Source organism: Spermophilus citellus (genome assembly GCF_964194105.1).
Source record: "Spermophilus citellus genome assembly, chromosome: 18".
NCBI lineage: Eukaryota > Metazoa > Chordata > Mammalia > Rodentia > Sciuridae > Spermophilus > Spermophilus citellus.
Window position 1 is genome coordinate 16,725,480 of NC_138200.1, and position 27,900 is coordinate 16,753,379.

General features: G+C 34.8%; 1 protein-coding gene across 12 annotated transcripts in view; it reads left to right on the forward strand.

Moving 5' to 3' along the window:
• The window catches only part of ZNF568 (zinc finger protein 568), a 68,696-nt gene that overhangs the window by 11,905 nt on the left and 28,891 nt on the right, over positions 1-27,900 (forward strand). For 9 of the 12 annotated variants that reach the window (XM_081273241.1, XM_081273247.1, XM_081273250.1 and 6 more), the window contains exons 5-6: positions 11,266-11,392; positions 11,776-11,871. In XM_081273241.1, coding sequence (XP_081129367.1) covers positions 11,266-11,392; positions 11,776-11,871 — 223 coding nt within the window. Of the gene's footprint in view, positions 1-11,265; positions 11,393-11,775; positions 11,872-21,706; positions 21,786-23,750; positions 27,787-27,900 lie in introns of those variants that run through there. The other 3 variants (XM_081273242.1, XM_081273243.1, XM_081273244.1) reach the window with 3 other exon arrangements.

A 27,900-nucleotide genomic window follows, 5' to 3' on the forward strand; every position in this document is an offset into this window, starting at 1 on the left:
GAGTTCTATTCCATTGATCTATTATGTCTATTCTTATGGCAGTACCACAATGTCTTGATTATTGTAGCTTTGTAGTAAGTTTCGAAATCGGGCAATATGGATCTTTGTGCAAAATTGTTTTAGCTGGCCTAACATATTGGCAAATGCTGTAATCTCATCTTGTTGGGAGTCTGAGCCAGGAGGATCACAAGGTTGAGGCCAATCTGGGCAATTTAGCAAGAACCTGTGTCAAAATACAATATTTTAAAAAGGGACTGATAGAGCAAGACTTGCATGGCATGCATGAGATTCTGGTTCGATTCCCAGTACTGGAAAAAAAGAAAAAAAATTATGTTGGCTATTCAGGGTCCCTTGCAGTTTTATATGAATTTTAGAATCTGTCTGTTCATTTCTGCAAAAAAAGTTGGTATGTCGTGGATTACATTGACCGTGTAGGTCAATTTGGATGTATTATCGTCTTGACCATGGAAGTGTTGTCATTTTGACCATAGTCCTTTTTTAAGAAAAAATTTTAAATGTTTTAGTTGTAGTTGGACACAATACCTTTGTTTTATTTATTTATTTTTATGTGGTGCTGAGTATCGAACCCAGGGCCTCGCACACGCTAGGCGAGCGCTCTACCGCTCAGCCCCAGCCCCAGCCCCAGCCCCTTGACCATAGTCTTTATCATGAACATGAGATGTCTTTATTTACTTAGATTTTTTTAAATTTCAGTAATAATTTTACTTATTTTGTTAAAAGTTTTTCCTAAGTATTCTTTTGATGCTATTGTAAATGGTATCACTTTCTTAATTTTCTTTTTGGATATTTTCTGCAAGTGTCTAGAAATGCAAAGTATCCAGACATTTTTATATTTATCTTGCATTTTGCAACCTTGCTGAACTTGTATATTCTAATAGTTTTTTTGTTTTTTGTTTTTTTTTTTTTTTAAAGAGAGAGTGAGAGAAGGGAGAGAGAGAGAGAGAGAATTTTTAATATTTATTTTTTAGTTCTCGGCGGACACAACATCTTTGTTTGTATGTGGTGCTGAGGATCGAACCCGGGCCGCACGCATGCCAGGCGAGCGCGCTACCGCTTGAGCCACATCCCCAGCCCTAATAGTTTTTTTTATACAAAATGATGCATCGTAATAAATGTAACAACAGATGCTTTCTCCTTAAGGTCAGGAACAAAATAGACATGTCCACTCTTCCACTTCTATTCAGCATTGTAGTGCAGGTTTTAGACAGCACAACTATGCAAACAGATAAGATAAAAGGCATCCACATTAGAAGGGAGAAAATAAAATATTTTAATGTTGTCTTTGTTTTCGTTTGTCTCAAATATTTTGTAATTTCCGTGTGTGTGTGTGTGTGTGTGTGTGTGTGTGTTTGCTCATTGGTTATTGTTGAAACAATACTGGGCATGGTGGTGCATGCCTGTATTCCATTTACTCAGGAGCCTGAGGTGGGAAGATCACTTGAGCCCAGAAGTTCAAGACCAGCCTGGGAAACAATAAAAAAACACTGGGCAGTGGGGGGAGGTATTGTTTAATCTCACGTGTTTGTGAATTTCACAAATTTCTTTGTTACTCATTAATTTTTATCCTTTGTGACCAAAGAGCATACTTTGTACAGTTTCAGTCCTTTTTGATGTGTTGTGTCTTCATTTGTAGCCCAAAGTATTGTCTATCTTGGAGTTTTATATGCACTTGAGGAATTAATTGAAAATTTATCTCTAAGATAAATTCAAATGAGGAATTTGTTCCTGGATATTTGTACTAAAACATACCAAAACCAAAAGTCAAAATATTTTACTAGGTAATGTTCTGATACATACAGGAGAAGAGAATTAAAAGCTTTCCAGATTATTTGTGCCACATAAAGGAACCAAATTTGAGTCTAGCATGAATTTATATCATGGACTTACACCTAGCTTTATGTTTGTTCCAGTTGGATTTGGTGTTGGTTTGTTGTACACCAAGAGGTGACAAGAAATAGAAGTTGGGATTATTATGGTTAACTTGAGCATGTTGGAAACCTAGGAAAGACTGAATATTGTTAAATGCAGCTCATAAGTTGGACAGAATGGCAAAACCAGAGTGAAATACGCATTATTGCAACAGAGGCAGCAAAGTTTGGGCAAAGTGATCACCAGTGATTTCAAAATAAACAATAGCTTGTTAATGGGCTATCACTGTCTGCAATATCAAAACCCCACACTTTTGGGGCTTGGATTGTGGCTCAGTGGTAGAGCGCTCCCCTAGCATGCTTGGGGCCCTAGGTTCGATCCTCAGCGCCGCATAAAAATAAATGAATGAAATAAAGGTATTGGGTCCAACTACAACTAAAAAAAAAAAAAAAAAAACCCACACTTTTGTCTCCTGGAATTTGACCTTACAAGGTAGGGACAAATTACTCAACTTAAGAATCATTTTAAGGGGTTGGTGTTGTGGCTCAGTGGTAGAGTGCTCGCCTTGCATGTGTGAAGCACTAGGTTCGATATTCAGCACCACATAAAAATAAATTAATTAAATAAAGGTATTGTGTCCATCTACAACTAAAAAAAATATTAAAAAAAGAATCAGTTGAGGAATTTCATCTACAGAGACAAATTTAGTTGATCCTACTTGAGAAGAATTTGTATTTCACTGTTATGGCTGATGTGTTCTTTAGATGTCTGTTGTGTCTAAGAGGGGTATAGTGTTATTCAAGTCTTCCATTTCCTTGCCAACAATCTGCTTGCAAGTTGTTCTATCTATTTTGAAAGATGGTGTTTGAAATCTCTAACAACTATTGTTCAATTGATGGTTTCTCCAATGTGTCAGTTTGTGTTTTGAGACTGTTTTATTTATATATATATATATATATATTTTTTTTTTTTTTTTTTAAAGAGAGAGAGGTAGAGAGAAACAGAGAGAATTTTTTTTTAATATTTATTTTTTAGGTATCGGCGGACAAAACATCTTTGTTTTTATGTGGTGCTGAGGATCAAACCCGGGCCACACGCATGCCAGGCAAGCGTGCTACCACTTGAGCCACATCCCCAGCCCAGATATATTTATTTATTCATTTATAGGTGCTAGAGATTGCACGCAGGAACCCTTAACCAAGGAGCCATATCCCAGCTCTTTTTATTTTTATTTTGAGACAGGGTCTTGCTAAGTTGCTCAGGGCCTCTCTAAAGCTAAGGCTGCCTTTGAACTTGTGATCCTCTTGCCTCAGCCTCCCGAGTTGCTGGAATTACAGGTGTGCACCACTGGCTATATTACCTTATAATTGTTATATTTTCTGCCAGACTGACCCTTTTGTCATTTTAAAGTACCTTCAATCTCTGTAACAGTTTTTGTTATAAATTCTGTTACTTTCTAATGTAAGGATAGCCTGTCCAGCTTTCTTATTATTTTTCACATGATGTATCATTTTTTCAGTCTGTTGTTTAGCATTGTTTTTCTGTCCAGTCTGATAATCTCTGCTTTTTTTAATATTTATTTTTTTTAGTTGTAGTTGGACACAATACCTTTATTTATTTACTTTTATGTGGTGCTGAGGATCAAACCCAGGGCCTTGCACGTGATAGGCGAGTGCTCTACCGCTAAGCCACAACCCCAGCCCTGCTTTTTTTTTAAAGCTTTAGTTAATCCATTCATAATCAATATTAACACTGAAATAAATCATTTGGTTTATGTCTACCATTTCTTTATTTCCTTTGTCTCATGTCTTTCTTGTTTCTCCTTTAGTGCTTTTATTTTCATCAAGCAAACATTTACTAGTGTAAAATTTAATGATTTTTTTCACTGTATTTTCTTAGTGTTTGCTTGAGGGCTATATCATGCATTTTATTAGAATTCAGATTTACATTTAAATGATACTAAATACACAAATGTTACTCTTCTGCAGTTCTATTCTCTATTTCCTGTTCTCCCATTTTGTGCTATTATTGTGATATATAATAAACTTAGCCTATTATTAAAAATTGTTAGTGCCATAATATTACATCTGTAAATCTAACAAAAGAGAGGAGAGCAAGTATATATGTAAGTCATTTGTTATATTGACCTCATTTACCATGGATTTGGAATAAGCAAAAGTGTTATTTGCTTATTCCAGTATAACATTTTAAAAAATATTTTTTAGTTCTCAATGGACCTTTATATTATTTATTTATATGCAGTGCTGAGAATCGAACCCAGTGCCTTACACATGCTAGGCAAACACTCTTACCACTGAGCCACAACCCCAGCCCCTACGTTATACTTTTACTTTCAAGATTTTTCATTTTGTCTCTGGTGTTCAGCATTTTACTGCGATATATCTGAATTTATTTTATTTGAAGATCATTGAGCTCCTCAAATGTGTAGATTAATTTTTTTCATCAAATTTGGGAAATGTTTACCTACTAATTTTTTGAAATTTTTCTGGTACTTTCCTCATTTATATATTGGTGTACTTAATGATGTTTCACATTTTTCTGAAGCTTTACTTTTCCTTATTATTTTTCTCTTTTTCTTTACATTATGATACTTATCAATCATTCTTTAAGCTTGCAATGAACTAGGTAGATTATATTTTTATTTTTTATTTTGAGACACGGTTGCTTAGGTGTCAGTAAGTTGTTTAGGCCCTTGCTTAGTTGCTGAGTCTGGCCTTGAACTTGCAATCCTCCTGCTTATCCTCCTGAGCCACTGGTATTACAGGCATGTGCCACTAAGATTTCTGTGTCTGTAACAGAAGCTTTAAAATCTTAGTGGGTTAAATTATATGGGACCTCTCATAAAACTTGGGGTCTTGCTTGTGCTAGACACTTAAGTGCTCTGCCACCGAGATACATCACCAGCCCTTGATTTTTTTTTTCTTTTGCTATTTTGTATTTCCTGTCTAGCCTATCCAGTGAATTACTTAATTTGGTTATTGTATTTCATAATTTCTTTCTGGCTCTTTATAATTTGTTTCTTCATTGCTAGTCTTAATTTGATGAGACATTGTCATCATACCTACATACCTTTTTTTCCCTCCTTCCTTTCTTTCTTTTTTACTTGTCCTACTGATTGAACCCCCAGGGGCTATATCCACAGCCCTTTTTATTTTTTATTTTGAGACAGGGTTGCTTAGGTATCAGTAATTTGCTTAGGCCCTTGCTTATTTGCTGAGTCTGGCCTTGAACTTGGAATCCTCCTGCTTATTCTCCTGAGCCACTGGTATTACAGGCATGCACCACTAAGATTTCTGAGTCTGTAACAGAAGCTTTGAAATCTTAGTGGGTTAAATTATATGGGACCTCTCATAGGTAGTTTCTTTTTTCTGGTATTTGTTGTTTGTTTTCCTATGAATTTCTCTTTTTTGTTTATTTGCCTATCATTTTTTTGTTAAACTGAACTAGGTAGATTACATATTATAGCAACTTTGGCTACTGTTTTCCTCCCCCCTCTTTTTTTTTTAATTTAGTATTTTCCTTGATGGTTTTAGTAAAGTGTATTTTCCCTGTGGTATGAAGCCTTCTGTGTCAGTGTTCAGAGGGCATAAGCTTCAGACATAAAATCACTCTAGGATGACAGTTGTTTCAAGCATCTTTTGTCCTTTTCTTGATCTCTTTTGTGCTGCCTGCCTTGTTTGGTATCACATCAGATCTTAGGCTCCATTAATTGTTGAGCTCACTGGTCTATTGTTTTTGACAATGCCTTGAGCATGAATTGTTTCACAGTTTGATCCAATTAAATTCAGGCAGGAGTAGTTTTTGAGGCCAGTTTGTTTTGACCTCCAGAGGGCTGTTCAGTGTTTTTTCCCCCACTGGTTCTCTCTGGTAACTTGACCTGTGCTTTTTCTTATTGTTCTTAATTAAAAAGAACCTCCTACCTCTCTTAATTGCCACAAAATTCTCCATTTTTCCCCCAGTTCATCCTCAAGTTAGAACTTCCTGGCATACTGTGTTGCAAATAAATCAATTTCTTTTGAGGAGAGGTTTTGAGTTTTTTCTTCTTGTGGATTGCCTCTCTTCCTGAACAAAATCTTTGAGCCACCACCTTGAATGCTGGGTGAGGGTAATAGTCTCTGACCTTTTTGGCTTGCCTATTTTGTATAGCATCTCTGGCTTAAAAGCAATCTGGGTAAAGATTTCAGTCTTCTAATCCTGCCAGCCCTTATGTACAGCTTCCAGCCTGAGTAGTGAGTTAGAGGAAAGGAGCCCTTGTCCTTTTGGCCATACTCACCAGAAATTTAGCTGCTTTAACTTAGAGTTGTGTCACAACCTGCACAACACATTTTTTTTTTTAATGCATTCATCTGTTGATGGGCATCTGGGTTAATTCCATATCTTGGCTATTGAGAACAGTGCTGCAATAAAAGCAAGTAATCTTCAACATAGTGACTTCAATTCCTTTGGATTTATTACCAGTAGAAGGCTTATTGGGCTCATAGGGTAATTCTGTTTTTAGTTTTTTGAGGAACCTCCAAACTGTTTTCCATAATGGCTGTAGTAATTTACATTTCTACCAACAGCATGTGAGGGTGTGAGATTTCCCCTTTCTCTGGCCATATCTTTAGTGGCATTATTGTTTGTCTTTTTTAAAAATGTTAGCCATTCATACTAGGGTGAGATGATAACCTAATTGTGATCATGATTTGCATTTCCTGATAATTAGTGGTGTTGAACATTATTTTCATACACTTGTTGGCTATTTGTATGTCCTTAAGAAATGTCTTTTCAACATCATTTGCCTGAAAAGGAAATTGAATCGTTAATTGGATTATTTGGTTTTTGCCATTGGGTTCGAGTTCCTTGTATATCCTGCGACTTAATCCATTGTCATATAGATAGTCTACAAATATTTTCTCTCATTCTGTAGTTTGTCTATGCACTTTGTTGATTGTTTCTTTTGCAGTACAGAAGCTTTTTAGTTTGAAGTAATCCTACTTGTTAATTTTTGCTTTTGTTGGTTGTGCTGTTAGGATCACATCCAAAAATCTTTATTGAGACCAATGTTTTGAAGTATTTCTATGTGCTTTCTTCTCATAGTTTCATAGTTTTGGACCTTATATTAAAGTCTTTCAACCATTTTGAGTTGATTTTTGTATATGGTGAGAGAGAAAGGTTTCATTTCTTTCTTCTAAAGCATGTGGATGTCCAGTTTTTCCAGCATCATTTATTGAACAGAGTCTTACCTTTCATGGATAAGTTCTTTCTACCTTTGTTGAAAATTAATCGACTGTAAATATATGAACTTTTTCTGGATTCTCTGTTCTGTTCATTTTTCTGTTTGATTTTATGTCAGTACTATGCTATTTTGGTTACTGTTGTAAAGAAGTCACGTGTTAACAGTGCATCTAGCTTTGTTCTTTTTGTTTAGTATTGCTTTGGTTATTAGGGGTGTTTTGTATTAATATTTTGATTGTAATTCCATTGAATCTGTAGATTTCTTTAGGTAGTATGGATACTTTCACAATATTAATTCGGGGGCTAGGGTCATAGCCCAGCAGTAGAGCAAATGCTTTGTACATATAAGGCCATGGGTTCAATCCCTAGCACTAGAACAGAACAAAACAGAATTAATTTCTTCAATCCATGAATGTAGCATGTCTTTCTACTTTTTTCTATTCTCTTCATTTTCTTTCATAAGTATTTTGTAATTTTTATTGTAGAGATTGTTCATTTCCTTGGTAAAATTGATTCCTAGGGTGTGTGTGAGTGTGAGTTTTAATTTTAACTATTGTGAATAGGATTGCTTTCCTGATTACTTTCTTGGTAGTTTCATCATTATCGAGTAAAAATAATTGATGTTGTGTTTATGTTATCTGTAAATAGATAATTTGACGTCCCCATTGTACTTAGATGCCCATTCATTTTTTTCTCTTATTGCTATGGCTGATATTTCTAATACTATGTTAAATAAGATTGGTGAAAGGTGATATCCTTTTCTTGTTCCTGATCTTAAGAGAAATAATTTCAGTTTTTTCCATTCAGTATGATGTACTCTGTTTGTCATGTATAACCCTTATCTTGTTGAGGTACTGTCTTCAATACTTAATTTTTGAGGGGTTTTATCATGAAAGAATATCTAATTATACCATGCTTTTTTTTTTTTTGCATCTATTGAGGTCATTCGTACAGTTTTTAATCCTTTATCTCTTTTTTTGATTACTACAAATGTTTATTTTTTTATTTGTTTTAATTAGTTATACATGATAGCAGAATGCATTTTGATTCATTGTACACAAATGGAGCTCCTTTATTCTCTTAATGTGATACCTTAATTGCTTAACAGAATGTTGATCCATCTGCATCCCTGGGATAATTCTACTTCATCAGGGTGTATAATCCTTTTCATGTAATGTTAGACTTATTTTGCTAGTAAATACTAGCAAATTACAATTTTCAATAAAATTGTTGAAAATTTTTGCATTTGTTCTTATTAAGGAAATTGGTCTCTTTACTAGTGGATTATCACAGTTGTTATCCAGTTTTAGTAGATTCTCTTCAACAAATATTTGCCTAAGGACAGATACAGAAATTTTAATTTTAAAAAAATTTGTTTTCTTACCAGTTGTGCTTGTTTCACTAGGGAACCAGTCCATGGATATTTCTCACTGCTATCTAGGAAATAGAACTCTTATCATAACTTAAAAACTTACCAGTCTGTCTTTTAGTGCATAACTTTTTTAAAAATCTAAGTTTGAATGATTATTTTTTTCATGATTAGGCTTGACAAATGTTTGTCTAAGTTTTAACTGGAAATGATTGCACACACCTGGAGATTTATAAGTTCAAGGCCAGCCTCATCAACTGAGTGAGATCTTATCTCAAAATAAAATTTTAAAAGAGGCTAAATATGGGGCTGAGGCTGTAGCTCAGTGGTAGAGTGCTTGCCTCACACATGTGAGGCACTGGGTTCAATCCTCAGGACCACATTAAAATACATAAAGACATTGTGTCCATCTACAACTAAAAAAAAAAAAAATTTTTTTTTTTTTTAAGGAAAAAAGGGAACTAAATGGAACTCAGTGGTAGAGTGCTTTCCAGCATGTATAGGCCCTGAGTTTAAACCCAATACCACTGAAGAGAAAAACAAAGAGAAGTCAAGGTATCAGTTTTTGGAAATAGACACACACACACATAAACACATTTTTTACTTTTTTAAATGGCTTTTTAAAGTGTAAAATTGCCAGATGCAGTGGTGCATGCCTATAACCCCAGCAACTTTGGAGGCTGAGGAAAGAGGATCACAAGTTCAAGGCTAGCCTCAGCAATTTACTGAAGTCCTAAGCACCTTCACGAGATCCTACCTCAAAAGAAAAAGGGCTGGAGATGTGACTCAGTTGTAAAAGTGTCCCAGGGTTCAATCCCTGATACAAGAAAAATAAAAGATAATAAAAAGATTAAAATTAATTTGTTTTTACATTTGTTACTTCTTATACACTAACAGTTATTTGCTCTATTTATTTTAATGATTCCCTTACTCTTTACCTAAAATCTTAATTTTTTTTTTCTTTTTGAGACTGGATTTCACTGTGTTAGCCAGTCTGGTCTCAAACTTGTGATCCTTCTTCCTTAGCCTCCCAAATTGCTGAGATTATAGGTGTGCACTCCTATACCAGGCTCTAACTAAAATCTTTAAAACTAGGTTTTATGAGTGGGTTTTTTTGTTTGTTTGTTTGTTTGTTTTGTTTTTACTAGTTTGGTTAGTCCAGTATTGGGCAGTAACAGCAAAAGTATTCTTTGTTGTTGTTGTCTTTGTTTTTTGGTGCTAGAGATCGAATCTAGAGTACTTAGCCACTGAGCCACATCCCTAGCCCTTTTTTATGTGTTTTGTTTGTTTTGAGACAGGGTCTGGATAAGTTTTTAGGGCCTCACTAAGTTACCTAGGCAGCTTTGAATTTGCAATCCTCCTGCCTCAACCTCCTGAGCTGCTGGGATTACCTGGCCCATGTTTGCTTTTGTTCATAGAGTAATTAGTGAAACCTTTGTACCAAAGGCTATTTTTCTACGTCTAGTTGATTTTGTCATTTTGTTGTTGTTGTTTGTTTGTTTGTTTGCTTGTTTTTGCATTCTTACTTCTTACTGCTTCATCTGACCCTAACCCTGTGAAATCAAGATTGTTAGCCACTGTTATTAGCTTTTGATCTTTTTGTGGTATATTTTTTCCTCCTGTTATTGGTGATTTCCTATGCTTCAATGAAACCTCAACAGTAAAGGGGACTTCAGGTGTAGGAGTTCTTGTGTGTCCATTTGTCCATCTTGAATATTCATGGGGTTCTGCGTCTCTTCCTATTGATTTGGAGAAGAATTATAGTAAGATGGGTAAGAACCTATGGCTCTTGCAGCTACCCTGCTTGGACTAGAATCCCAACTCTTCCACAACATCATAGAGAGTTTCTCAGAAGCATTCATTGCAATTCAGCCTTTGATGATTTCAATTTGTACTTCCTATTTTGTCTCATCCCATTTATACTATTTCTTGAATAAATTACTTTAAGTATGGAATATGTGGCTGTTTTTCTTTCTCAGAGCCTTTGCAGATAAAAGACTTTTTTCTTTTCTGGATATTAAATGGGAAGGAATGACTAGAGTTTTGTGATCAAATCACATATTTTTCCAGAAATTTTTCATTTGTTTCTTGGCTTATGTTATACATTATCATAGATTCAGTTCTGTACTTTAATTGTAAATAAAATAAAAACCTGAGTCAGTCTCTTTGCTGTTAGCTATTGGGTCTGTCCTTGGCCCTATTGCTCACAGTACTTGTTCTTTATTACCACTCACATCTGTCAGCCATGGATTTGGCTCCCAGTTTTGAGTTGGTGGCTAATATACTCTTACCTCTTTCTTCGTATGTCTCGCTGCATAGGACTTCTCCAACTGGAAGTTTTATAGGTATTTCAAACTGCATATTCAAATTTTCATGCCTCTCGTCCTCCATCCTGCCTGTTTCTCTTATTTTTCCTCTGCTACTACATCACACAACTATCTGGGCAGATTCTGAGACAGATACCTGTGAGTTAGGTCCAACATTTTTATCTCTGTCACAGCCTAATAAAAGTCATCGTCTTTCTGACTCCATAGTTTCATCATCTAGCTTGTGATGAATTAATGTTTGCTGACTCAGTAATTAACATACTACTACAGGATATTTCTAATGTAGTGCAGTCTCCTCATCATATAATACAGGTAAATATAAAGTCCTAATTAACAGGTTTTAATGATCTCTGACCCCAGGATACTAAACGATTTCTACTTATCTTGACAACATCCCTTAGTTTCTGTTGCTTCTAATTAATTAGGATTGTATTTTTATAGGAACCAGTGACATTTAAAGATGTGGCTGTGGACCTCACCCAGGAGGAATGGCAGCAAATGAAACCTGCTGAGAGGAACTTGTACCGGGATGTGATGCTGGAGAACTATAGCAACCTTGTCATAGTGGGTAAGGGTAGTTTTATAGTTAACACAGAATTCCTTTCCCTTTCTAAAACTTGTGGAGACATGAGTTTGCCAGATGAGCCTAGCCCTCCCTTTCTTTACATGATATTTTTGTGCCAAGATGGTCAGGGTAAAGACTGATTTACAAATACTTTGTTGGGGCTGGGGTTGTGGCTCAGCTGTAGAGCGCTCACCTAGAACGTGTGAAGCCTTGGGTTTGATCCTCAGCACCATGTAAAAATGAATAAATAAAATAAAGATATTTTAAAAAAATACTTTGTCATTCTGAAAGCTCTCATCCTTTTGAAGCCCTCAAGACTCAGCCCAAGACATTATATGGTTGTCTCCAGCAGTAACATCCACTCTCTTTGCTGTTTCACATGATAGGTTTTCAAGTCACCAAACCAGATGTGATTTTCAAGTTGGAACAAGAAGAGGAGCCATGGGTGATAGAAGAAGAAATGTTTTGGAGGCATTCTCCAGGTGAATAAGTTAAAAGTAGACCTAAGTGAGAAAGCCACATGACAGTTGTTCATCAAATGGTTGCTACTGTTATACATTTTCCAAGATTTTTCTAAAGGTCCCTGTTGTCTAGAGTGACAAATAGTATGAGCGCCTTGCATTGTTGTGACACTTCTGGGTATTATTCTTCCCATATTGGGCACTGTCTTCCCTTTTTCAAATTTTAGAGGACCAGGGTTAGTAGTCCCGTCTGATTTCAGGATACCAAACTTCCCTAATTCATTTTCAACTTCCTTTCAGGATTGTTGTCGTCTGTGGTCCTTGGGCTCTCTCTCCTTTATGTTCGTCATTTTGTTTTCTTATGCATTCAGTATTTTGTGGATGTATAGTATTTTTAAAACATGTTTATCCCACAATTAGATTTCTTTAGTTTCTTCTTTCCATTTTGAAGAGCTTAAAAGTTGTGTTTTGTAACAGTTGTTATATTTCCCACTAAAATTCATAATCCTTATAATCCCATGGTTTAGAAATATATTTGTAGTTTAGAAATCCCACAGGATTAACTTTCAGCACATTAACTTTTTACCATCTTTAAAATGAAGTTTTCTATTCCTGCTTTACAGGAATAGAAATTTAATTTTTGATAGTATAGTATATGGTTGGTTAAAAAATAAAAATAATCCAAAAGATATATTGAAAAGTAAATTTCCCTTATCCTTAGCACTTAGTCCCTTCCTTTCATCAGTTGTATACAGTTCATTTTTGAGTGTTGTCCTGGCTAGTGTGTTTTTTGTTTTTGTTTTTGGTATGAGGGATTAAACCCAGGGGCACTGAACCACTGAGCCACATCCCCAGCTGTTTTTTGTTTTTTATTTTGAGACAGGGTCTCACTAAGTTGCTCAGAGCCTTGCTGAGTTGCTGAGGCTGGCTTTGAACATGGAATCCTCCTGCCTCACCCTCCCCAGCCACTAGGATTATAGGCATATGCCACTGTTCCCAGCTGTCCAGGCTATTCTTGATGGATTATTGTACCATATGAGTAGTTTTAGACTTAACTTGTGTTTCCTGATATAAACCTGTAGAATTTTAATGAGCTTATGCTAGATATATGAATTAACTTTCAGCACGTTGACTTTTTGCCATCTTTATAATGAAGTTTTCTCTGCAAAACTGTTGTGTGTTTGTGTATATCTACTTTTGTGTCATTCAGAAGGGGAGCTTTGAAAGTTTTTGCTTTGTAGCATGGTACATTTCTCTTTAAGCTTACCTATGTGTTAGACAAGAGAACAAGAAGCTCTATTTAAGAATTGAAAAGAAAGTTATAAAACCATCTTTGTTTACAGATGATAGGATTGTATTTATTAGGAAAAAGAGAAACAACTGAGAAAGTGCAACAAATAGAGAATCCAGTTATGGTAAGATATCAAATTAACAAAAATTGGTAGCTTTTATATATGCTTTAGCCAAGAAGATACAAAAGAAAGGAAACCATATTTATAGTAGTGACATTAAGGATGAAATAACTATTCTGGGCATGGACAAGGAACAGTATATAAAACAAAGTCCTTCCCTCATGGACCTGGAGTTTCTGAGGGCCAGGTATGAGACTTAGTGGTAGAGTGCTTGCCTGGCATGCATAAGGTCTTAGGTTCAATTCCCAGCGCTGCAAAAACAAATAAAGAAATAGAGTTCCTGAGATTTTTAACATAAGAAAATACGTTTTTAATTTTTGATTGATAATTGGACATTTCTATTTATTTATTTATTTTTTGTGGTATTGGAGATTGAATCCAGGGGTGTTTTACCATCGACTTACGTCCCTAGCCTTTCCTCTTTATTTTTATTTTGAGAAGTGGTGTGGCTAAGTTACTTAGGGCTTCACTAAGTTGTTGAGGTTGGCCTAGATCTTTCAGTCCTGCCTCAGCCTCTGGAGTTGCTGGGATTACAAGTGTGCGTCTCCTTGCCCTATGCTATATCTTGCACCATGCTTTTTTCTCCAATACGTGGTTCCCTGACAATGTTAGAGAATTTTCTTGCTCCCCACATTTTAATGTTGCTTGGAGAAGCAGTGTGATAATTTCCTGTAAAATACCACTTTTTTCCCCCTTGCATATTCATAGGTTTGTTTTGTTTTTCTTGAAATTTTAGAATTTTATGAGTCTGTGTCTTCGTATTGATCAGTCAGGATTAATTTTTCCTTTCAACTTATGGATTATGTTTTTTGTTTCTTACAGCATCATTGTTTAGACTTGATGCTGAGTCCTTTTGTTCATCATTAAATGAGGGTACTTTCTCCTGCATCTACTATTTATAGAAGGATAATATGGAAAATTATTGGAGAAATTTCTCTGAGCTAGTAGCAAGCCACTTTATCTCACACTGCCATCCTTATCATACAATGTTTTGTGATGAGTGTTGGTTTACCCTTTCCCACAGATCAAAGAGAGATTATTGTTTCATGCTTCCTTTAGAACTCAGTGTCTCTTCTATCCTCCTATGCAGGTATAATGTTTACTTGCATCTCCTTATTCAAATTCTGCCTTCCCTAACATTTGTCAGGGCCAGTTAGATTCATTGTGTTGCAGTCAGTATAACTGGATCTCATTGTTACAAAGGCTGTACCTCTGTTTTTTGAGAACTCTGTCTCCTGCACTTACCGTCCTGAGATAAGAAACAACAGCCACTATCTCTGGGTTTCTTCTCTACCTCAACTAGTCTATTCTCTGTTCCTGTATTCTGGAACTGGAATTTATCTGCCCCTTTTTGGGGAGAAGGGAGTGCTGGAAATTGAACCTAGTGGCACTCTACCATTAGCTACACCCCCAGTTCTATTTATTTATTTATTTATTTATTTATTTGCTTGCTTGGTTTTGGTATCTGGGATTGAACTCAGTGACACCCAACCACTGAGTGATATCCTCAGCCCTATTTTTGTTTTTTATTTAGAGACAGGGTCTCACTCTGTTGCCTGGCACCTCACCATTGCTGAGGCCGGCTTTGAACTTGTGATCCTCCTATCTCAGCTTCCTGAGTTGCTGGGATTATAGGTGTGTGTACCATGTCCAACTTTAGCTGCCTTTTAGTTTTATTGAAAATACATTTTCTGGGGCTGGGGATGTGGCTCAAGCGGTAGCACGCTCGCCTGGCATGCTTGCGGCCCGGGTTCGATCCTCAGCACCACATACAAACAAAGATGTTGTGTCTGCCGAAAACTGAAAAATAAATATTAAAATTCTCTCTCTCTCTCTCTCAAAAAAAAAAAAAAAAGAAAAAGAAAATACATTTTCTGCTTCTTAATGTCTGCAGAGTAGAGAGGAGATGGAGATGTTTAATTACACCATATTGAAATAAAACATCCTCCATGCTATATTTGATTCTGTGGCTCACCCTTTTTGGAAATATCTTTCTTCTTTAATCCTTTCTAAAGGATTAATATTTTTTTCTTGGTTTCTGTTCATTGTTTATTTTTGTCTTTTTTTTTTTTTTTTTATGAAGAGTCCATAACTCCTTTTTGAGTCACATCACGTCTCCCAAAACAGTTCAAATTGGCATTTTTCCTCTCTGTACCTTCATGATGTATCTGTATTCTTCTCATTAACTCATTTTTAACTCCAATAATGACAGTATTAGAATATGTATCTTTTATATTTCCAAAATTGTGGACCTCTTCACATCTTTGCTTTTAATTATGAGTGCTCTTACCTTTCCAGGTTCTAGCAGTTATTAAATGTTGAACTTAGTTTCCAATAAATGGTCTTCTATCTTGCCTAACTCTAAACTAACATTCTATTTCCTCTCTACCAGGATATTTGAATACATGTACTCTCTCTTATATGTTTCCCCATTTTGATGTCCAATAATACTTAAATTACCAAGAGAAAAGCCTGTGCTTTATTCCTGAAAATGATTCATGAGTTGATTGTGATAGAACTGTATTTGGATAGATTTTTATTATTGTGTTTAAAGATTTACCTACATTAATTTACTGTGGTATGCAGAATGAAAAAAAAGACTTGTGAGGATAATGTGATAGGTGACCTAATCAAAAGTAATAAGATAATGCCAAACTTGTTTCATCTATAACCTCTGTCCCCCAACCCTCTGTTTTGTTTTTGAGTTGGGGGTTTTACTATGTTCTCAAGCTGATCTCTAACTTGTGTGCTGAAGGAATCTTTTTGCCTCAGCCCCGCTAAGTAGCTGGAACAACTGGTGTGCACGCCATTGCATCCAGCTTTGTTTCATTGCCAAAGTGTTTCACATTTCTCCCTTAAGTGGAATTCCATGCCAGTAGATAAGATTTTTAAAAGTATTACCATCATACCTAACAATGTTAATAATAATTTCTTACTATTATCTGAGACCTAATCTCTGTTCATGTTTTCTTGATCATCACAAGAATATCTTTTTATGACTGGCTTATTAGAATCAAGATTTTAAAAGGTTCATACATTGCATTTGGGGGATTATTGCTCACTTTTGTTTTAGTCCACACTTCCCCTAAAACTGTTTTCCCCCACTCTCTTATTTGGGTAGAAACCTATTTATTGCTATTCTAAATGTCAGCAGCTTTTCTCATTAAAGGGCCAGAAAATATACAGCAATCACTCCCTTCCACAGTTTCACTTTTTGATATTTCAGTTACCTATGGACAAAAATATTCAGTGGGATAAGTCCAGAAATAAACAATGCCTAAGTTTTAAATTGTACACCATTCTGAATAGAGTTCAAAGCTGTGCCATCCCCACATTGGAAGTGAATTATTACTTTGTTCAGTGTAACCAGGCTATGTACACTATCTGCCTGTTAGTCACTTAGTAGCCTTCTTAGTCATCAGATGGATGATCACAATATCATAGTGCTTGTCTTCAAATAACCTTTCCTTTTTTTTTTAAAGAGAGAGAATTTTTTTTAATATTTATTTTTTAGTTTTCGGTGGACACAACATCTTTGTTTGTATGTGGTGCTGAGGATCGAACCTGGGCCGCAGGCATGCCTGGCAAGTGCGCTACCGCTTATGCCATATCCCCAGCCCCCATCAAATAACCTTTCTTTTACTTAATTATGGTACCAAGGCACCAGAGTAATGATGCTGGCAATTTGGATATTCCAAAGAGAATTTTTAAATTGCTTTTGTAAGTGAAAAGATCCAGTACATAAGGTATTTTAACAGTATATTATTAAAATTATTTCATTTTTATTATTGTTTATCTCCTGTCCCTCATTTATAAAAATTTATTATAGGCATGTATAGGAGAAGCATAGTACACATAAGGTTCAGTGCTATCTGCAGTCTCAGGCATCTAGTGGAGGTCTTAGAACATATCCCTGCCAAGAAAAATATATTACTATATAGACTTTTTGGGCCACATAAGGTCTGTATTGCATATTCTTTCTCATTCTCTCTCAATGCCCGCCTTTCTTTTAACAACACTTTAAAAATGCAAAAAACAATTTTATTTCATGGGTTATACAAAAACAAGATACTAATAATTTGCTAACCTCTGCCTCTTACTCTGGATTTGGCAGTTTACCTCCTCATGCTGTTTGACACATTCTTTCATTCTATTTTTCCTATAATTTGGCTCTATTAGATCAGTTCTTGGGCAGCAATACTTCATATGTGGTCTTGTGTGTATTTTATTTTGTTATACATTTGTCCCATTTTAGAAATATTGAGATTGACCAGTGGATTCATGTGCTGTCATTCAGAATTGGTCTCTTTTAATGATAGCCATCAACTTTTTACTTAAAAATTTTAGCAGCGATAATGGATCACCGTTGCTCAGATCATTATTTTATTAGAGATTCCTTCTGGTTTATTAGCTGAAATTCCCCCCTAAAGGAAGATGCTCTCATCAACTGTTTACCTGAATTAATGTTTTTACAGGACAGGAAAAAGAAATGATACTCTTTCCCTTTAAAATCTTTTAGAATAGTGATTGGCACTCTAGAATTTGCTGAAGTTTGTCAAGTTAAACCATTATAAATTCATATTTAGAAATTTAAAAAAACTTTTAATTTGAACATTTTAATAAACATATATAAATAAAATTTTAATATTTTATTTTAGTACACAGGTTAGCTTACCTTTAGCCATAGGATTCTTTGACCAGTGTTATAAATGTCCTACTCCGGGCAGGACAGTACTATTTCTCTCAGAACTCCTGCTTCTGTCATGGGAAATCACATATAATCTTGAGCATTATACTTGCTTATTAGTACTGAATTATCATATAAAATAGAACAATGTACTGTAATAAAATTGCTAACTTCTATGCTTTGAGGCCATTATTAAATAAATAAAGGATATATTTGAACACAAGCACTGTGGTACCACTATAGTTGGTCTCATAATTGAGAGGCTACTTAGTGACTGACAGGCAGGTCACAAATGCAACATGAATATGCTGGGAAAATATTACATCCAGAGCAGGATGGAGTTAGGTGGTGTATCTCAGAATTTTGTCATGCTACTCAAAATGGCACACAATTTAAAATGTATGAATTATTTTTTTCTGGAATTTTCCATTTAACATTTTTTGATTGTGGTTGACCAAAAGTGAAGTCTGTGAAAAGTGAAACTGAGCGCATAAAGGGACTACTGTATGTATGTGGAAAAAAGCAATGTGCAGTACAATGACATGACAAAAGGTACATTATCTTTTATGTTAAAAATGGATGGAAATATAGATTTATGTGTGTGTATACATACATATATGTGCATATATGTAAACATGGTATTTGTGTGTGTGTTTAAAGAATGAAGGAATAATTCCAAAACCAATGAAAATAAGGCAAAGGAGAAATCAGTATTTTAGGGGTAACTGTAAACCAGACTTCTTTGAATATGTTTCTGTTTGGTAATTTTCCAATTTTTATCAATTAATATAAATGGAAGGTGAGTTTTTATACTCTTAACAATGCTGTCACTACTTCTTTTTCTTTTTCTCTGAACATAGGTACATTACAGTTTTTGGTTGATTTGATTTTCACTGCTTACATTGTTGTGACTGTTGACATGTCATTTCTGAGCTAAATATATTTTTATTTTTTCAAAAAGTTTTAGTTGTAGATGGACACAGTACATCTTTATTTTTTTTATTTGTTTTTATGTGATGCTGAGGATCGAACCCGGGCCGCACGCACACCAGGCGAGCGCACTACCGCTTGAGCCACATCCCCAGCCCCTAAATATATATATTTATTATGTGTCCTTACATAACTTAGTCATTCCTAGAGTTATCATTTTCTTTATTTTCAGTTTGCTTGGTTTTCTATGTATTTTTAATTTGAACAATGCTCTTGGAACCTTATTTAAATATGAAGTCTGTTAGTATTGTTAGTTTACCTTACTTTGATGCATGAAGGAATAAAGGGAAATTTAAAGAACTATTAATTAACAAAGGTACTTTTTTTGTTTTTGAATGATAGATTGTTCTGCAGCATGCTTGAATCAGACAGTTAAAATCTTGTATGAAGTCCTAAATGCTGATGTCTACAATTCTTTTATTTTTTAAATCTCCCCATGTTACATGCCAACTTGTAAGCAACAAAAAGGGATTAGAGAGTTACTATTCAGCATATAAACATTCATGTAATTCATACTTTTTAAAAATATATTTTTTATTTGTTCTAATTAGTTACACATGACAGTAGAATGCATTTTGACACATACACAAATGGAGTGTAATTTCATTCGTCTGGTTGTACATGATGTTACACAAGTCATATAATCATACATATCATACTTTTTTGCTAACATGAGATATCTGCTTCAGTTGTTTCTAAGTCTAGAACCTATTTGGTTCATTTTCTCTAGAAAATTCTTTTCCTGCTTGGGTTTTAGAGAAATGGCAACTTCCTGTGCAAATTGGGAGGTGATGTATCGATCAAGATCCAATTACAGAGAAAAGAATATCCTAGTCACTTGGAAGGCCAAGACAGGGATAACAGGTTTGAGGCCAATGTAAGCAAGTTAGGCTTTGTCTAAAAAATAAAAAGGACTGGGCATATAGCTCAGTGGTAAATTACCCCTTGATTAATTATCCCTGGTAAACCTCCCTCAAAGGAAAAAAAAAAAAAGTGTACAGCTGCTAATTTTAGAAGGAAGGAATTTAACTTGGTGTGGTAGTATATGTCTATAATCCTAGCTCCTCAGGAGACTGGGGCAGGAAGAAAGTTCAAGGCCAGCCTCAGAACTTAGGAGACGCTGCCTTAAAATTAAAAATAAAGATCTGGGATGTGATTGCTCAGAGGTAGAGTACCCCAGAGTTCAGCTTTAATGCCACACACACACACACACACACACACACACACGGAAGGAACTTATATGAAAATACTAAAATGGCTTACACAATCTGTAGGAGGAATGAAGACACAGGCTACAAGTTTCTAGGAATGAGTCTCAAAGGTGTACAGAAGTGAGATGCTGAGGGAATTCCTTCTCCCACTCTAATCAAGACAGTGCTTGCAGTTGAACCAGGAAAGACCTTCTATAGCTGTTGGAACCTTGCCACTTGGCATAAGCAAAATGCCCATTCTCTTTAGTAAATTAGTACTGAATTAAGATGTTATATGGATATGTGGCCAGTCTCGATCATATGAGTACCCTACATCTTTATTTGAACTTTCTTAGCCTTTGCAAAATGGAAAGACAGTAGGAGGTTGGGATATATATTACCTAAGTGGATTCATAATCCATTTCTTTTCAGTTCTGCTTTTATCCTACCTGTGATTGGTTGGTTGATTGATACCAGGGATTGAACCCAGAGGTGCTTAATCACTGAACCATATCCCCAGCCTTTTTTATTTTTTATTTTGAGACAAGGTCTCTCTAAGTTGCTTAGGGCTTCCTAAGTTGCTGTGGCTGGCCTCAAACTATGCAATCCTCCTTCCTCAGCCTCCTGAGTGGTGGGGATTTCACATATGTGCCACCAAGCCCAGCTCTTTAACCTGTTTTTAAAAATTAATAAACTTTATTTTTTAGATCAGTTTTAGATTCACAAAATACAGAAAATAGAGTTTCCATAAACCACCTGTTCTCCTAACACCTCCTACTGTCATCATCATTCACCAAAGTGGTATATTTATTACAACCATTGACAGTGATTTTGATTTTGGCCATTGTATTAGGTGTGTTGTAGTGTCTCGTTGTTTTAATTTGCAGTTAATTTCCTAAAACAAGTGTTGAGCATGTTTTCATGTGCTTATTTACCATTTTTATATATTCTTTGGTAAAGAAGATCTGTTCAGGTCTTTCACCAATGATTTTGCACCGACACCCAATCTCCATAGTTTATGTTAGAGTTTACTTTTGGTATTTTATATTCTGTGGATTTTGATGAATATGTAATGACATACCTATTATAGCATCATAGAGAATGGTTTTACTGTACTAAAAATTCTGTGTGTTCCTCTAATTCATTCTTCCCTCTCCTGTAATCCCTGGCAGTCACTGATATTCTTCCATCTCTGTGATTTTACTAGTATGTTTGGAATCATTTGATAGATGGTCTTTTCAGATTGGATTCTTTGATTTAGGAAAATGCATGGAATCTTCCATGTCTTTTTGTGACTTGATAGCGTATCTCTTTTTAGCATTGACAAATATTCCATTGTGTAGATTTATCAATTTATCCATTCACCCACTAAAGAACAGCTTCAAATTTTGGCAGTTATGAATAAAGCTACTTAAAAATCCTTGTACAGGTTTTTGTATGGACATAAGTTTTCAACTCACTGGAGTAGATACCAAGGAATGTGGTTGCTGAATCATGGTAAGAATATGTTTCGTTTTGTAAGAAACTACCAAACTGCCCTGCAAAGTAGCCACATCATCTTGCATTCCCACCAACAGTGAATGAGAGTACCTGTTGATCCACACCCTTGTCAGCCTTTGGTGTTGCCAGTGTTTTGGATTTTGGCCATTCTAATAGGTATGTAATGCTGTCTTATTGTTCTTTTAATTTGAAATTAATTTCCTATTGATATGATTTTGAGTGTTTTCTTGCCTTTTTGCCATCTTCATTGTTAAGATGTCTGTTCAGGTCTTTTGCCTATTTTTTAATCAGGTTGTTTGCTTTCTGAATGTTGAGTTTTAAGAAATCTTGGTTATTATGTTGGCTAATAGTCCTTTCTCACATGTGTGTTATGCATACATTTTTTCCCAGTCTGTGACTTATTTTTTTCATTTTCTTGATAATGTCTTTTGCAAAGCAGAAGTTAAATTTTAGTGAAGTCCACATTATTAGTTTTTTCTTTCATTGGGTCTTGCCTTTGGGGTTTATCATCACCGTAACCTTAGATCACCCAGATTTTTTTCCTGTATTATCTTTTCAAAGTTTTATACTTTGGTATTTTACTCTTAGATCTATGATCCATTTTGAGTTGATTTTTGTGAAGGGTGTAAGATCTATGTCTAGATTGATTTGTATGCAGATGTCCATTTGGTCCAGTCCCATTTGTTATAAGGACTGTCTTTGCTCCATTGTATTTCCTTTGCTTCTTTGTCAGTCCTCCACTCTTCTTCAGTATTGTATTGTCTATTCTGGGTCTTTTTCCTTCACATAAACTTCATAATTAATTTGTCTGTATACACAAAATAGTTTGCAGAGTGGGATCATATTGAACCTACAGATCAAGTTGGGAAGAAATAACATCTTGAAATATCTGGTCTTCTATCTATGAGCATGAAATATCCATTTATACATTTCTTCTTTGAATTTATTCATCAGAGTTTTGTAGTTTTCTTCATATTTTATACATTTTGTTGTTAGATATATGCCTATTTTGTAATGTAAATGGTAATAGATTTTTAATTTCAGATTCCATTTTTTAAAAAAATATTTATTTTAGTTTTCGGCGGACACAACATCTTTGTTTGTATGTGGTGCTGAGGATCGAACCCGGGCCGCACGCATGCCAGGCGAGCGTGCTACCGCTTGAGCCACATCCCCAGCCCCAGATTCCATTTGTTTGTTGCTCGTATAGGCAATTCATTTTTGTATGTTGACCTTACATTTTGCAACCTTCCTGTAATTATTAATTCCAGCAAATGTTTTGTTGATGGTTTCAGATTTTCTACATAGATGATCACACATCTGTGAACAAAGACTGTTAATATTGTTTCTTCCTTCTCAGTCTACACACCTTTTATTTCCTGTCTTTGTCTTAATTCTTAGCTAGAACTTCCCATGTGATGTTGAAAAGTGGTGGTGAGAAAAAACATGTTCTTGCCTTGTTCCTGTTTATCCCTATATTTTGAGTACTTGAATCCTCTAATTCTTGAACTTCTCCAGTGTTTTGTTGCCAAATCATTTTAGGCCTTTAACATTTACATCTTCATAATACTTTAGCTAATCTTTAGATGTGATGTCCAGTTAATAGTACCATGTATGCCTTTCATCTTACACTGTTTTGTTGAAATCTCTTTTTTACCTATGTCAGCACTCCTATTTCCTTTGTCTTATAAGTTTGGCCCTTTATTCTTTTTGGAAAGAATCTTAGAAAGGAGAAGAAATAAGGATGTATTCAGTCCACTGTGTTTAACCGAAATGTTCATTTTATCCTTTAGTTTGACTCCCTGTTGAGTCACCTATGTGTTATACTTTTCATTTTAATTCAGCTTATTTTGCTGATTTCTTCATTGTACAAGGATATTCTTAAAAATCAGTCAATGCTACTTGGGTCTGTATATGTCAGTTTTTGCTCCAAAATGTTGTCTATAGTAGTTTACTTGTCAAATCTCAGAACTAGGGACATTACACTTTAAATTTATTTCATATTGATTGACTAAGGCCAACAACAAAAATTAAACCCCACATTAACAAATTTATAAAATGTTATTAATAGTATAGTGGTAGAAAAATTCACAAGTAATAATTTTTGGTCCTCCATTTTAGAAGTTTGGGAAGTTGATGAACAGATCAAGAAGCAGCAGGAAACACTTGTGAGGAAAGTCACATCCATCTCCAAGAAAACTGTGATTAAGGAAAAAGTCATTGAATGTAAAAAAGTTGCAAAAATATTTCCTCTGAGTTCAGATATTGTTACTTCAAGACAAAGCTTCTATGAATGTGACTCACTTGTTAAGGGTTTGGAACAAAATTTAGATTTACTTAGTTATGAGAAAGGCTGTGTAAGAGAGAAAAATTATGAATGTAATGAGTATGGCAAACCTTTTTATCATTGCTCATCCTATGTTGTAACCCCCTTTAAGTGTAATCAGTGTGGACAAGACTTCAGTCAGAAATTTGACCTCATCAGACATGAGAGAATTCATGCTGGAGAAAAACCTTATGAATGTAAGGAATGTGGAAAAGCCTTCAGCAGGAAGGAAAATCTTATCACACATCAGAAAATTCATACTGGGGAAAAACCATATAAGTGTAATGAATGTGGAAAAGCTTTCATTCAAATGTCAAACCTCATTAGACACCAAAGAATTCATACTGGAGAGAAACCTTATGCATGTAAGGATTGTTGGAAAGCCTTCAGTCAGAAATCAAATCTCATTGAACATGAGAGAATTCACACTGGAGAAAAACCCTATGAATGTAAGGGATGTGGGAAATCCTTCAGCCAGAAGCAGAATCTTATTGAGCATGAAAAAATTCATACTGGGGAGAAACCTTATGCATGTAATGAATGTGGTAGAGCTTTTTCTCGAATGTCATCTGTTACTCTACATATGAGAAGTCACACAGGGGAGAAGCCGTATAAATGTAATAAATGTGGAAAAGCTTTCTCTCAGTGCTCAGTATTTATTATACATATGAGGAGTCATACAGGTGAGAAACCCTATGTATGTAGTGAATGTGGGAAAGCCTTCTCTCAGAGTTCTTCTCTTACTGTACATATGAGAAATCATACAGCTGAGAAACCCTATGAATGTAATGAATGTGGAAAAGCCTTCAGCCGGAAAGAAAATCTTATTACACACCAGAAAATTCATACTGGAGAGAAGCCTTATGAATGCAATGAATGTGGGAAAGCTTTTATTCAGATGTCAAACCTCATTAGACACCAGCGAATTCATACTGGTGAAAAACCCTATGCTTGTACAGTGTGTGGAAAAGCCTTTAGTCAGAAATCAAATCTCACTGAACATGAGAAAATTCATACTGGAGAGAAACCTTATCATTGTAACCAGTGTGGAAAAGCCTTCAGTCAGAGACAAAATCTCCTTGAACATGAAAAAATCCATACTGGAGAGAAACCATTTAAATGTAATGAATGTGGTAAAGCCTTCTCTCGGATATCCTCCCTTACCCTTCATGTGAGAAGTCATACAGGGGAGAAACCCTATGAATGTAGTAAATGTGGAAAAGCCTTCTCCCAATGCTCATTACTTATCATACATATGAGAAGTCATACTGGGGAGAAACCATTTGAATGTAATGAATGTGGGAAAGCATTTTCTCAAAGAGCATCACTTTCTATACATAAGAGGGGTCATACAGGTGAGAAACGCCCCCAATACTAAATGAAGAAAGGCCCCACATATTAAAATCTCTTGATCTAAGCTCAGAAAAATGAAAATGAACAGTACCTTTTTGAAAAAAGTAAAACGTTGTTGGAGAGCCTAAGACTTGAGTAAAATGGGGAGAAATACCAGTATATAGATGGATAAATCCAGTATCATAAAATTCTCAATTCTCCTAAAAATCTAGACTGAATGCAGTTCTAAACAACCTAACAATAATTTTGTGGAATCTACCAAATGATTTCAAAATTCATGTGAGATAAAGTCTATGAGACAATTTTGAGAAAGAACAGAGGAAACCAGCCTCACCATATACTAAATATATAAAATTAAAGTGTGTTGTATTAGTGCATTAGTAGGTTCATAAACAAGTTTTAAAGAATAGAGTATCTAAAAACAGATCCGTGAATGCATATATGACTCCGTGTGTATTAGACATGAGATCATGAATTAGTAGGGAAGTAATGGCTTGGTCAATAACAATTTGTGGAATATTTTGCTCTCCATATGGAGGGAAATAAAATTATACACAATCTTATAAAGAAACAGTATTCCAAAGGATTTGAACACTGAAATGAAAAAAGTCAAATACAAGATTTCTATAACTCTGAGGCAAGCAAGCTCTTTTTTTGGACAGATCCTTGCATTTACACTTCTTGAATACAGCCTATAGAAACAAATGATACATAAGAAATATACACACCTTAATTTTAAACAATCTAAATGTGCATCAGTGAGTGGGTTAATGGATGAATAAATGTGATATATATTCAACTGATAGAATAGTATATAGAAGTTAAAATCAATTAGATCTATTATGTGTAACATGGATAGTTATCTGGAACAATGTTGAGTGGAAAAAGTGAAGATAGAGATCAAACATATTGTATAATATTCATGTACACTGCAATGAAATCATTTACAAAGAACAGAACTGTTTTATTATTGAAATATGTATGTATGTAAATTATTTACAATGAATTAGAAAAATACATGCCAAATTATTGATAGTGTTCTCTCTGGAGGAGATTGGGACTGGGATTGGGTGTTAATTGAAGGGGGCCTTTAGCTATACATGTAATTTTCATGCTTTACAAAAGACAGTAGCATATAAAATAAATCTTAAATTTTGGTGATACATAATGGTAATGTGAATGACTTGTCTTACTAGTGTTTTCTAGTTATTTCTCAAGCATTAAGAGGCCATGGGAAACCTTTGCCCATAAGAAGAAATGTATTCATGTGTCCTATCATATGATGAACTATTTTATCAAAAATATCTTCAGAAAGGGGCCTGGGGTTATGGCTTAGTTGTAGAGTGTTCACCTAGCATGCACAAGGCACTTGGTTCGATCCTTAGCACCACATAAATGTAAAATAAAGATATTGTGTCCACCTAAAAAATATATATTTTTAAAAATCTCTTCAGAAAATTAGTACTTAGTAGTGTTTGCTATATAGTATGAACTTAGCATACTTTATTAGTACTATCGTTTTTTAAATATGTATCTGAAGTTTGGACTCACCTTTGAATTAATAATGTTCTAGATTCAAATAAACATTTAATTCTTAAAAATTTATGGGCAGGGGCTGTAGTTCAGTGGCAGAGTGCTTGCCTAGCACAACTGGGTTCAATCCTTAACCACCACATTAAAAAAAAAAAAAAAAAACACAAAGGAATGCTGTTCATCTATAACTGCAAAAAAGAATTTTTTTTGAAAGTCAGATGCTAGTATTACAAATGAAATGTGTTTTTATTTACTATTTTAGGGGATAACGGGTCTACACACATTAGTACACACATTAGCTACCCATTTAGTGTGTCTGTCATTATTTGACAACAGATTTTGTAGGTTCATAGCTAACCAAATCAGTAAGATTTTTTCTAAAAACTTGACTTTGCAGTTTTACTGTTCTTTACATTTTTCTACACAACCTGCATAGGTAGTAATATCATTGTTAACTATTTTGATATTGTAAAATGCGAAAGACTTTTTATTTCCTTGAGGTGGCCATAAGCAATTTTGTAAAATTGCTTAGTATTTCTGAGTCTTAACATACCAATCCGTCTTCAACTCTTGACTTATATATGCCCTATTGAATTTTAGTTAGAAGCCGTGGTAGTGCTAGATTCTGAACTGTAATAATTGAGTTCCTTTAAAAGGCTCTCCTGCTCCAACAATGTGGACCAGCCCTACTTAAGATAACTTTTTATTATGCTGTCTCTATTGTCTTATTTGATATACACAAAACCACTAATGCCTTTTTTAAAAAGGAGATAAGAATTGAGGGTGTTGGTCACAATGAATCTTTAGCTTTTATGTTTAAACGTCAATTCCATTTGAAGTTGATTTCACAAAAGTAAATCATAATTTGTAAAGTAAAACATGACTACAAATTCTGTTATTAGCTATTTTTGAAGAGAGACAGTGTGTCATAAAGTAAAGGGACTTATTTTTATGAAAGTAACAATAATAGTTTGTAAAACTTTGTCTAAATGAGTATTGCCATTTTCTTTAATGGTCTTTTATTTAATAGGCTTTATACTAAATTTAGTTTTGTCAGCA